The 12,730-nt window shown below is 49.0% G+C and overlaps 1 protein-coding gene across 2 annotated transcripts in view; it reads right to left on the bottom strand.

The window, feature by feature from the left end:
- The window catches only part of MAN1C1 (mannosidase alpha class 1C member 1), a 153,983-nt gene extending 141,685 nt beyond the window's left edge, over nucleotides 1-12,298 (bottom strand). Inside the window, exon 1 of one of the 2 annotated variants that reach the window (XM_083369757.1) lies at nucleotides 10,654-12,298. In XM_083369757.1, coding sequence (XP_083225883.1) covers nucleotides 10,654-11,166 — 513 coding nt within the window. In that variant the 5' untranslated portion in view covers nucleotides 11,167-12,298. The remainder of the gene's footprint in view (nucleotides 1-10,653) is intronic. The other variant, XM_083369758.1, reaches the window with a different exon arrangement.
- Nucleotides 12,299-12,730: the final 432 nt, after the last annotated feature.

Below are 12,730 nucleotides of genomic sequence, written 5' to 3'. Positions count from 1 at the left end.
AAAATTAGATTTTCTGCTGAAACAATGCACTACTGATCAATCCTATGACAGCCAACCTTCCAGAGACACATTTAGGAAACAAATTATCCTGTGTTTGTTTTGGGTTTGGGAAAAAACAACACAAAACTCCAGAGAAACTGAAACACTTGCAAATGGTTTACAACGTTACCAATGTCTGTTATCCAAGAGCTGTCAAAGGAAACATATATCTAAAACAGGTAAGTCAGAGAGGTCAGATTCCAGAAATGGTGACTCTACTTCTTCTAAAACAGGGGTCTTCAAACTTGGCCCTTTTATGACTTGTGGACTTCAACTCCCAGAATTCCTCAGCCAGGCACACTGAGGTAGTCTTACCACCAGTTGTTCAGTGACCGTTCAAAGTTACAGCACTGGAAAAAGTGACTTAGGACCATTTTTTCAACCGGTTTACAACCGTGCTGCATCCCCATGTGATCAAAATTCAGATGCTTGGCAACTGGCATGTATTTATGACAACTGCAGTGTTCTGGGGTCATGTGATCCCCTTCTGTGTCCTTCTGACGAGCAAAGTCAATGGGGAAGCCAGATTCACTTAACCACTCTACTAACTTAACAATTGGACTGATTCATTTAACAACTGTGGCAAGAAAGGTCGCAAAATGGTGCAAAGCTCACTTAACAACTATCTTGCTTAGCAATGAAAATTTTGGGCTCAGCTGTGGTCATGAGCCGAGGACAACCAGTATTCACTGGCAAACCCGAACAATTTTAGGTTTACTCCCGATTTCTTGAGCTAAAAGGAAAAACTGGCTGATAGGCTAGCCCAGGGGTGTCAAACTCAATTTCACTGAGGGCCGCATCAGCATTGCGGTTGCCCTCAGGGGGCCGGGTGGGTGTGGCCTGGGTGGACGTGGCCTACTGGGTGGGCGTGGCCAGAGTGGGTGTGGCCTACTGGGTGGGCGTGGCCAGCTCTACATCGTTTGCATCAAGGGTGCCTGTGGGGGCCTGGGCAGGAGTGGGGCAGATCTGAGGGTCTCTGGCAGGAGGAGGGTCTCTGGGCCAGGGCCAAGGCAGTGGGGGCTGTTCCCTCACTGTTTCCAGGATGGCTTTGCGGGCCGCATGAAACCACTTCGCGGGCTGGATCCGGCCCTCGGGCCTTGTGTTTGACATGTCTGGTCTAGCCTTTCTCCGGTCCATGGTTGGAAGAAACCTTCCTAACCCATCCTTTGAGATAGACCAAGTTAGAAAATAGACCCCCAAGGAAATATTAGAGCTTTACTGTATCGATAAAGGCAACAATAACAACATCTTGAAAGCCTGACACTGTTCCCCCTTCTCTTTTATACCAAAGAGCAGGGCTTTTTTGGTTATAGAATGCCCGGAACAGAGTTCTGGCACCTTTTGGGGGATGGAACCTTGTAGGGTAGTCAAGGCGGGTTGTATGACCTGTGTGAGTTCCGGCACTTTTTTTTTAACAAAAAAAAGCACCGCCAAAGAGAGTGGAGGCATGACTATCTTGAGTCTCCTCGTCACATTTTCCTGTTTTCCCGGGCTAGAGTCGTATTTTATTAATGGTGACCTCACATCCTCTTGACACGCAGAGGGAACATTCCTGCCACAGCGTGCAGCAGCCCCGTGGCGGAGAGCACCCTTTGAAGTTGGAAAGCAATATCTTTGATGCAGAGCAGAAAAGGAAGGAGGGAGGGAGGCTCTGTGGTAGGATGGGCAAGGTCCTACATCCCTCTTCTCAAGAAAGTCAGTGGAGGGTCCTTATCAAGGGGGGGGGAAGGCAAGCAAGGCGTAAAGACGTCTGCCAAGCCTTTGCCACTGTCATGGAACTGTAGTTGCGCGTGCTCCCCACACACACGCACATCTGCCGGTCCATCAAGGCAGAAAGGTTGGGGACCACTTTTCTAAGCCATAAGTTGATCGTGCTCAGAACAAGGAGAACGAAGAAGTGCAACTGAGGACATACTGGAGGAAAGACACCATGGACATCTTCAGGTTATCATTACAGCGCCAGCAGATGCTTTGAGGATTATTTATTTTATTTATTCAACAAATTGATATGACCGTCCAACTCACACACTCGGGCACCTTGTTAACATTAATAACCCACCACCTAAAAAGCATAACCCCCCCCCCCCACACACACACACATACACACACTTGTTCTCAAGAGACCAATGGAGAAAAGGATTTTTTAAAGACAATCCCTGTTGGTTGGGCAGGAATTATATAGATCTTCAGGGCACCAGTCTGGGAAAGCTGATAATGTGCACATCCTACCTTAAAATACAGGAATCCTATATCAGCATGCCTTGAAGAGGGGAAACGCTTTCTTTTATGACCAGAACAAACCATTATGTCCTGAAAATTCTGCCAAACCATTTTTGGCCAGTCACCTGACCTGAAACAGTCTTTTATTCTGGTTTTGGGAGAAAACAAAATCTAGGCGGAGTGATCAGGCATGGTTGGTGCACTTTGGCCCCTCCATCCTGTCTGCAGATTCTCGTACAGCACATCCCATCAGCCCATCTCCCCACCACCACCACCACTTCCTTCCTCCCCACCCTCCCCCACACGCCTTGATTCCTTCCTTTATGCCCATCCCCCAGCCATTCAGCCCAGAACAAAACAGTTGCATTTGGACACCACACACACACACACACCATAGCAAAAAACACTTAAAACACCCACATTTTTAACTATCATCCCAGACTCAGGTGCTCTGGGTACACTTTGCACTTTGCAACTGAAGACATTATCTGGAAATGGACTCAGTTCACTATATGAAAAATATTTCACAGATCAGCTGGTCCTCAACGTACAGCCATTTGTTTAGTAACTGTTTGAAGTTACAACGGCACAGGGGGGGGAAATGACTTATGACTGTGGTTTTTTCACACCTATGAGCAGTGCAGGATCCCCAGGGCCTGTGATGGAAATTCAGAGGCTTGGCAACTGATTCGTATTTAGGACAGTTGCAGCACTCCAGAGTCAGGGGACAAGACCTTTTGAGACCTTCTGACAAGCAAAGTCAATGGGGAAGCCAGATACGCTTAACGAACGTGTTACAACTGTGGTGATTCCCTTAACAACTGTGGCAAGAGATTCTGGGCTCTACTGAGGTCATAAGTCAAGGACTACCTGTGCCAGTTTGCCTAGTCATCATTGTAACCCTTGTTATGTTCCAACCGACTCCCTAAAATTGCACCACAGGGATAAATCCAAGGACAGGGCTAACTCAGACACTCCCTACTTTCATATGCAGAGAAGCATTTCGTAACTTTTTTTTTTGAAATATACTTTATCTTTGTCCTGATGTTTCGCTTCCTTCCTCTGTTCCTTCCAATTGTTGAAAACTCTTTTCCTGTTTGTTTGCACAGCAGCCCTTCTAGTTCAGGCAGCTGGAACAATAGGGAAAAATAAATGCAAGTCATCAAATATAACTGTTCCTTTGAAAACATTTAAGTTGAAAATGAGTTGATAAGATTCCTGCCTTGCCAACCACTGGGAATCGCCCTGCATTAAGATGCTAGCAGGGCTTGCATATCACAACATCTCAAGTTCTGAGCCCCAACTTTGCAACCCAAGGATGAGAAATATCATAAGCAGTGAGCTTCTCAGTGGTACAGCACATTTGCTTGGCTATATTAACATCCGCATGTGAAGTTCATTCCTTTGTAACCTACAAGGAAAAGGAAGAGATTTCCTTGCCCCATCCCCAAACTTCAGGGGCCTTTTGTCAATCCAACAAATCATTCGTTTTATCCATACTGAACATTTACTGCCCCTCCCTATTTTACTGCCTGAAAACTGGAAGGTCAGGTGTTCTAATCCATTTTTACTATAGTTCTGGGGCAAGCCTGGTCTGACTAACACTGGGAAGATAAAGAACGTCTGAAAAACAAAGCTGAGATGTCTCAGACCCGTGATTAACCCCTCCATCGCATGTGGTTCAGAAGACAGCAAAATGTGTCACAAAAGTCTGCTGAGAAAGTTGTTTCATCCATGTTGCCTGGCCAATTAAGACGAGGCCCACTGCTTCTTCCATACCAGCCTTACTGCTTTCCTTCCTGCAAGAATTATTTCCAAATGCCTGCATCAGAAAAGCACAGAATTCACCCTCTGGGCACAAATAAGCCACTGAACTCAAGCAGAGTAATTGGGAGATCTCAGTCTTCACCCATTTATGTACTTGTTGAGTCATCTCTCTAACGCACCCGAGTCTTATTCAACCGTCACTGCAAGGAATAAACGGAGACTCATTTTACTTTTTCCTATCTATATTAAAGGTTTGGATTTTCTCCAGCACCTTCAAAGAAATGTTTAACCCATATTCTGCAGGATACAGACATCTACATAAAGAAGCAAAGTTATCTTTCTGTATAGCACCACACACACACACACACACACACACACACCAATGAAGAAAGCCTCCAGAAGAAAACCCCACTTCTCCCTGAGTCCAGAATTCAACTGTAGATCCTAACACTTCATTCATGGAGGCCATTCAGTGTGACCACCATTAATTCAATTGAAATTTCTGGTATCGGCAGAGGAGACTAACTCCATGAAGCCATGGCTGTGATTTGGACACTGCACACAGCAGGGTTTCTCAACCTTGGCAGCTTTAAGATGTGCGGATTTTAACTCCTAGAATTTCCCAGTCAGGAAAGCATCAGGACAGTGATGAGGAGCCCAGGCAATAGGTTCTTTTGCATCCAGACACAATGAACACTCCAACAGATACAGGTAATCTTTGATTTACAACCATAATTGAGCCTAAAATGTCTGTTTCTTAAAAGTTGCCAAGGCTGGACACCAACTTGATAGCATCTGCCTGGACCATCAGACTCATAAACAGGTAGTGCTAACTCCAGGAAAGCCTGGGACAGCAGACACAAAGCTCAAGCATGTTGGGTGAGTTTTGCCTGGCTGGCTTGCAGAGTTGTTGGGGCTTTAGATTTATCATCAACACTTTTTTCCCCCAAGATCTGATCAAAACCATGAGAAAACCGGTACTCTGGGTCTACATGTAAGAATGAAGATGCCATCGTGATGTCTCACCTTGACTTTATTCTGCTACCTTTGGATTTTCCTATATGATCACCGTGTTGCCATTGACGAAGGACTTTTAGTCAAATAATAAATAAATCCATGTTTGCCATTTTGGGGCATTATGGATTCCCAAATGGAGATGTGTTCTGAGTTGGCTAGCCATGGTGTCCAAGGGATCCTAACTGAACCCAGGTCTTTTTGGTTATGTGGACTTTCAATCACTTTGGGACGTTCTCACAGCTGCCAGCCCAGCAGCATTTTTCAGGAGGTTAGTGGTGTGATAGGGACAATGTTTCTCCTGTACTGTGCATGAAAGCCACGGAGAACAAAAGAGATGGCTCCAAGTCTATTTGTTCACACATATGCATAGTTAAATCTGGTCTTTTGTTCCACCAGCATTCTCATCCTGTCTCTTTAAATGCTTGATGACAACATGCCATATAAAAGGAGGCCCCATTAGGGTCAGACTCAGTTCTTCCCATACAAATCTCTGCTGACATCATTAATCATCAGGAACTGTAGCAGCCAGGAACAGGCTATCCAATGCCCCCCCCCCTCTGTACGTTTGGTGACTACATCTCCCTTTAAGGCAAAGCCAATGGGAAGAGATTCTTGGAAGTTTGAATTTATTGTTTTCAGCTACGACGTGAAACTGTCTACTCCTGCTACAGGAAAATAATAACTGCCAGAGGTTTGGATTTGAATGAAGCAAGAAGCACTGGGACCAGCTGAGAAACTTTTGGAAAAGGAGGGGGTTAAGATCTTTACAGCATTTTAAAATTTAAAAAAAAGCACTTTGGTCACAACATGGCTAACGTACAAGTCAGTGAAAGGAAGAAAAACTGGTTCATTGATGTTGACCTTCTGGGGTGATGCCAGGATGACGAAAAGCAGCTGGAGAAAAATATGAAACTCAATGGAAAAAATGAGACGGGGACGTCCTAGCCCGCCCCCCCCATGGCTGGACACTATAAAAGGCAACACTGTGGTGACCATGGTGGATCGGAAGGAAGCCACATGAAACAGAGGAGCATGGAGAGTGCTGATCCATAGAGTGGCCGAGGGCTGGACAGGACTGAATGGCTGATGATGGCAATGGAACTTGCAGATCAAAGCTGAACACTTATGGAAAAAGAAATCTGCTGTTGCACCAATCATGACGGAAGCCTTCAGAGCAATAGGACTCCTTTGGTATTTAGAAAGTTTAAATTTATCAGACCTGAACACCCTAATTTTACCATAACAACAACCAACACTGCTTAGATTTGCCTAATCCTCAGACACTACCTGGTTAGGATGTTTATGTTTCCACCAAAATGGCATTTATTTGGGGGGGAAACCTGAGAAACAAGTTTTTGTCCAGGTACAGGTTCTCCCTGGTTGTCATGGCACCAGCAGTTCCTGTCGTTTAGGGCAGAGTTCCTCAATGTTTCTGGCTTTGTGGACTGGGGTGGGGGGATGGTTCCACGTGAATAGCCAGCAAGTGTGCGTGCGCACAGCTCCATTTGCGTGAGCAGTACACACTCGTGTCTACCCCTCACTTAAATGGAGTGTGCGCTCGCCCACTGCTTGTGCAAGTGAGGATGCATTCGTGCGTGCATGCTCGCCAGCTATTTCCACAGCCTGGCTGTAAGCCTCTTACGGCCCACTAGTGGGCTGTGGCCCACAGGTTGAGGGCTCCTGATTTAGGGATACTAGTAACTCTAAGTTGCTTTTCCCCATAGGTTTTCCCTTACTTGATCATGTCCCAGAAGTGCCAGATAATTGGCTGAAAATTCTGGACTTCAGAGCCCATGCACTATACTGAAAAAACTATTCTATAACAGTGTTTCATGAGAAACACCAGCTTGTAAATTAGGGATGAATTCACCTGCCTGAGTCCCCTGGAGCTTTGCATTTCCTGGGCAGACCACTCTGAATGCCAGAAACAGCTCCAGATTAATAATCCACCCACTTCCAACTAAGGGGTCATAACCTATAATTTGGTTTTTCATGAAGGTCATACTAACAGCATATTGCAAAGAGTAGAAATTTAATTGGAGAAAAGAGATGCTTGAAAAAAAGAGGCAGAGAATTCAGGAGTCCCATATGTCAAGCTGGATGCAATCCAACCTGAATTTTAATGACCATTCAGGATTTTTGCCCTATCAATTTCAATCATTGTATTCTACTTCACTTCCCTGGGTCTCAATCATATCTCCATTGCCTCTGCAGTGAAATTTCAACCTTTTTGGCAGCTATTCTGCCTTATTTCGTCCACGTAAAAGCTTGTTGGAATTCTTTTAGGTCTGGTTCTACAGAAACAGGAGAATGCTGGAGTGCTGTGGTTTGTGAAAATGGGACAGCTGGCAAAAATAGGAGAATAGAAACATACCCAGGGCAGAAGCAGGGGTAAAAATAAAGTGTAGATACAGAAGAAGGCTCTTTGGAAAGCCAGAAAGTAAAGGGAAAGAATGAAACCTAGGTAATAGTTACCAGAAACAAATCTTGTAGCATATAAGTATAAATCAAAAGAAGGAAAGGCAATTACAGTGATACTACAGCTGTGTCTTTAGTTCAGGGCAAGTGAGCGAACCTGCAAAATGCAAATATCATATCGTGTTCCAGTTTAGTTTCTGGTTAAATAATTTCTGAATTTTCAGCATTGTTTCAAAAAACAAAAACAAAACCCAGTCACTTGTTTCACCAGAAAAGGAGATGCAAAGGAGGAAAACAGTAAAAATCTTAGGCTGCTATAAGATGCATAAAGTTTGGAACTACAACTGTCACAAACCATGCCTGCTCTGGATCTTAATGGTGCTTTTGATCCCAAATATCTGGAAGGCAACAGACTGCACATTCCTATTCTACTATATCGCTTTCAAATCATAATCATAATAGTAAAGTTGGAAGGGACCTTGGAGGTTATCTAGTCCAACCCCCCTGCTCAGGTAGGAAACCCTATACCATTTCAGACAAATGGCTGTCCAGTCTCTTCTTAAAAACTTCCAGTGTTGGAGCATTCACCACTTCTGGAGGCAGGTTGTTCCACTGGTTAATTGTTCTAACTGTCAGGAAGTTTCTCCTTAGTTCTAGGTTGCTTCTCTCCTTATGAGTTTCCATCCGTTGCTTCTTGTCCCGCCTTCGGGCACTTTGGAAATCTTTGGAAAATTATTATTCGAGCATGAAAACCCAACGATTAAAGAATAGAAAAGATAGATAACTACTAATAAGTAGGTAGGTAGATAGATTAAAGATAGAAAACTAGGGAATTGTTTTATAACTAGAGTTAATCGATGAAAAAGATTAACTGATTGGTGCAGGGGTTAAAAGCACTAAATTAGACTCTAGGACGGGGTAGGGAACCTTGGCTCTTTTATGACTCGTGGACTTCAACTCCCAGAATTCCTGAGTCAGCTGACTCAGGAATTCTGGGAGTTGAAGTCCACGAGTCATAAAAGAGCCAAGGTTGCCTACCCCTGGTCTAGGAGACTGTGAGCTGCCCTGTTGTCCTGCCACAGCCTGAAACCAGCCAGGTCACTTTGGGCCAGTCCCGCTCGCTCAGTCTTCCTATCAGGGCAATGGCTGAAGAATGTTGCCAGGAGAACTGCTGAGACTTGTCCCCGGAGTCACCAAGAATCAAAGACCGGCTTGAAGGAGATGAGCAGGGATGAAAGAGCAAGAAATCCACAGATGGCGACAGATATAAAAAGGAGGCAGAAAAAAAAACTACACGTAAAGGAACATGCACATCTTTTCTTGCTATGTTAAAGCAAGCTTTATATTGGCAGTCCTTACCACAATTTAACTCAAACTTTCCATGCTAAGCAAGACAGTTGTTAAGTGAGTTTTGTCCAATCTTATGACCTTTTCTCGTCACAGCTGTTAAGCGAACCACTGCAATTGTTAACTTAGTAACGTGGTTGTTAAGTAAATCGGGCTTCCCCATTGACTTTGCTTGTGAGAAGGTCACAGAAGGTGATCAGATGATCCCAGGCCACTGCAACCATCATAAATATGAGCCGGTTGCCAAGCGGCCGAATTTTGACCCTGGGGATGTTGCAACAGTCATGAAAAATGGTCATAAGTCACTTTCTCGGTGCCACTGCAACTTCGAACTTTCACTAAATGAACGGTTGTAAGTCGAGGAATGATGGCCAAACTATAATGAAGGCAAGCACGATATGGAAGAATGACAACAGGCTTCTATCGCAGGCACACCTTGGAGATATTGTGGGTTTAGTTCCCGACCAAAATAAAGCAAAGAATGCAATAAAGTAAGTCTGACAACTGTTTTGTTTTCCCAGTGCATATAAAAGTTACATTTATGCTATACTGCTATCTATTAAGTATGTCAATAGCATTATGCTTCAAAAAAGTACATAACTTAATTACAAAAAATACTTTATTGCTAAAAAAATATTAATCATCATCTGAGCCTTCAGCAAGTCATAATCTTTAGCCAGTGGAGTACAGTGGAGTACACACACACACACACACACACACACACACACACAGAGGGACCAATAAAACTGAGATATACTTGTACTTCAGAAACACTTTGCCAACCACTTCAAAATGTCAACAATTACAAGTGACAAGTCTAAATTGCACGCTCAGTAGAACTTGTCTTTGGGAATACAGGGGAAAGGATACACTAAATATCCACAGTATAGATTGCATGTGGAAACAATTAAGGTCCCTATCCAAATACCATAAGGATATATTTAGCCTGTATCATACACGTTAATTACTAAAATCCCAACGTGCATACTTATCCTCAATTGTACACTATAGTCTGCCATCCCCATAATTTGCATTTATACTTAGGAAGCACAAAGAAAACTATCAAATAGAAGCATTTGGGGGGAAAATAGATTAGGAGACTTCTGGGCAAGCAAAAGCTTTCAAAGGAATGGTGTCCTATCTTTTTTTTTTTTTGAGAGAGAGAATCCTATAGAGATTTATTTAGACCACATCACCATCTATTTGAAACTCTCTTCCCATCACCCATTTTATTTTCTTACCCAAAGAACCACAACAAAAAAAAATCAATTAAGATGGATTTGCCGAATGCATTTTGACAAGCAACATCATCAGAAGCCTGCCCTTCTCAGTAGTCCGAATTAATTCTGAACTTATTTAAAGATCGACACACTATCACGGCAGAACCCACATAAAAGAGAGACCCAAGTAACGGAACAGGTTTTGCAAAGCCCTGAACCAGAATATTGTAGCAGCCCATTCAATCCGGGCCAGGTTTTAGCGCCTTGAACCGAGATTCCACACTGGCGCAAAACCTCAGTTACGAACATAAATCAACGCGAGGGGAAGGGAAACCCGGCAAACTAAATCCTTTCAAAGGCATTCATGCACACACACGCACACAGGTGTTGTGTGTGCACCCCAGTGGTGCTCTGCTCCACGAACTAACGTGCCGGCTCCCCCCCCCCAAATCACGCTCGCCAAGCGCAGGGGGGCTCGGCAAAGCAGCCGAGCGGCGACCCAGCCAACCGAGCGCTCCGCCGCTTCCCGCGTCTGCCTGGAACTTCCCCGAAAGAGGCGCGGCGGGGCGGGCGAGAGGCGGCCGGACGCCCGAGGAAGGCGCCGAGGGCGGCCGGCCCGACTCACCTCCTTGATCTTCAGCCGCCGGGCGCGGGTGTCCGGCTCCTCGGTGCCGCCTCTCCTGCCGCCCAGCACCGGGTGGCGGAGGCGCTGCCGGAACGCCGCGTAGTCGAAGCGGAACGGGGCGCGCGTCTGCTGCAAGGGGGGCGCCGAGGCGCTGGGCTCGCCGGGCGGCCGGGTCCGTCGGGAGGCCGGATCCGAGTGCGCGCCGGGCGGGAGCTCGGCGGGGTCCCGGAGGTGGCGGGAGGGCGGCGGCGGCGGCGGCGGCGCGGGCGGGCTGGCGTTGGCGGGCGGGTGGCGGGCCAGGCCGGCTCCCGGCGGAGGGCTGCGGGGCGCTTCCAGCTCGGCTCCGGCGTGGCGGGCCGAGAAGAGGCGCTTGACGCGGGAGGAGCCGGGCAGCAAGAAGAGGGCGCCGAAGCAGAGCGTGAGCAGGCCCGAGAGGAAGAGCAGGAAAATGAACTTCTGCGGCAGCCGCAGCGCCGACGGCGGCCAGCCCGGCCACTTCCGCGGCAGCAGCATGGACGCTCCGCGAGAGCACCACGCGCCCCGGGCGAGGCGGACGGCTGTTCCGAAGCCGAAGGAAGAACCTCACCGAGCCGCTTTTATTCCCGTCTCGGGTTTTGCGAGCGTCCCGGTGCTCGGCGAGTTCAGCAGAGGTTAGTTAGCTTGACGCGTGTCGTCTCCCGTTCGTCTGAACCCGCTGCGCAAAAGCCAGATCCAGCCACCAGCGCGTACGGATTGAGAAGTTCCCGCCGCCCCGGCGAAGCGGCTCCGCCGACTGGATGAGAAGTTGAAGAGTTGTCGGATGAGATGCTCCGAGGGAGAGGGCGGGGAGGGGCGAGTCCTCTTCCTCCTCCTCTTCCCCTCCCTCCGCTTTGCAGGCACTTTGCTTTTCTTCGGGGGCCCGGAATTCCCCTCCCTGCCCGGAATCTACAGCCGAAGCATCGCCGTCTTGCGATCAAGCCCCCGGCCGGAGAGAGGGGGGCAGGGGGTCGGAGCGTCTCCCTCTGGCTTTGCCTCCCTTTCCTCCTCGACCCGTCCCCACCGCTGCTAACGGGCGCCGGGGGAGCCGCTCTCCGGCCGCTTCGGGCTCAGAGCCGGATCGTCGGCGGGTTCATGATGCAGCATTTCTGGAAGAAGGAAGAGCCGGAGCTGCTCGCTCAGCGCCAGGGGTCGGGGCGTGCCGCCCGGCGCCCCACGCGCTCCCCGCCGCCGCCGCCGCCCAACGGTCCCTCTCTCCATCCACGTCGGGCCGCCCCCTGCCCGGACTCAGCCCCAGCTCTGGCCGGCCCCCAGCGGCATCCCCTCGCGGCTCCTCCCGGCGATCCCCAGCCGGCTGTTTCGGGAGAAGCCGAGCATCCGCCTCCTCCCGCCGGCGAAGGGGAGGCTCCACCCAGGCGCGGGAGGAGGAGAGCCACGCAGGGCGACACGCGGGAGCGTTCAGCGGCGGCCCCGATCCCGCCGGCCTCTCGGGAGGGGAGGCATCCCCGCTTGGCCTGGGGCCAGATTCGCCGGCCAGCCCCGCAGGGACGCCGGTCCGGGCCGGAATCGGCTTGGAATGGTCCGCCCGTTGTTTTCTTTTGCCTCCCCGATCAGTCGCTTTCCGACTTCGCTGGCTCCTCCTCCCCGAAGAAGAAACGGCTCCCAACTTTTTGCCCTTCCTCGCTCATGGGGGAGGGAGTCGGAAGCCGCGCCGCGCAGAGGGTCGGGGCTCTCCCGCTCGGCACTAGGCGCCGCCGCGCCGCCGGGCAAGAAGGGGGCGAATTAGGCGCCCCGTGCTGGCTGGCTGAGCGTCCATCACCGGTGTCGCCCGGGGGGGGCACCGAAGTCTCAGAACCCGCCGGCGGCTGGAGGTCTCCTCCTCCGCTCTTGGGATGCCCGCGATGGGCGAGCGCGGCGGGAGGACCGGCGTGCCCTCGCCGCAGACGGCCAAGGGCTGCCGGTGGCCCTGAAGGCGCCGGGAGGGGATGCTCTTTGCACCGGACCGTGCTGCGGAGGAAGGCAAGCGGGCCTGATGGAGAAGCTGCCCCCGCCGGCCGGGCAAAGGCAAGCCGCAGCAGCCGCCGCCGCAGCAGCAGCCCTG

Source organism: Vipera ursinii (genome assembly GCF_947247035.1).
Source record: "Vipera ursinii genome assembly, chromosome: 9".
In the NCBI taxonomy this organism is placed as follows: domain Eukaryota; kingdom Metazoa; phylum Chordata; class Lepidosauria; order Squamata; family Viperidae; genus Vipera; species Vipera ursinii.
The sequence above is the reverse complement of the archived record's forward strand: the minus strand, read 5'-3'. Positions and strand labels throughout refer to the sequence as shown.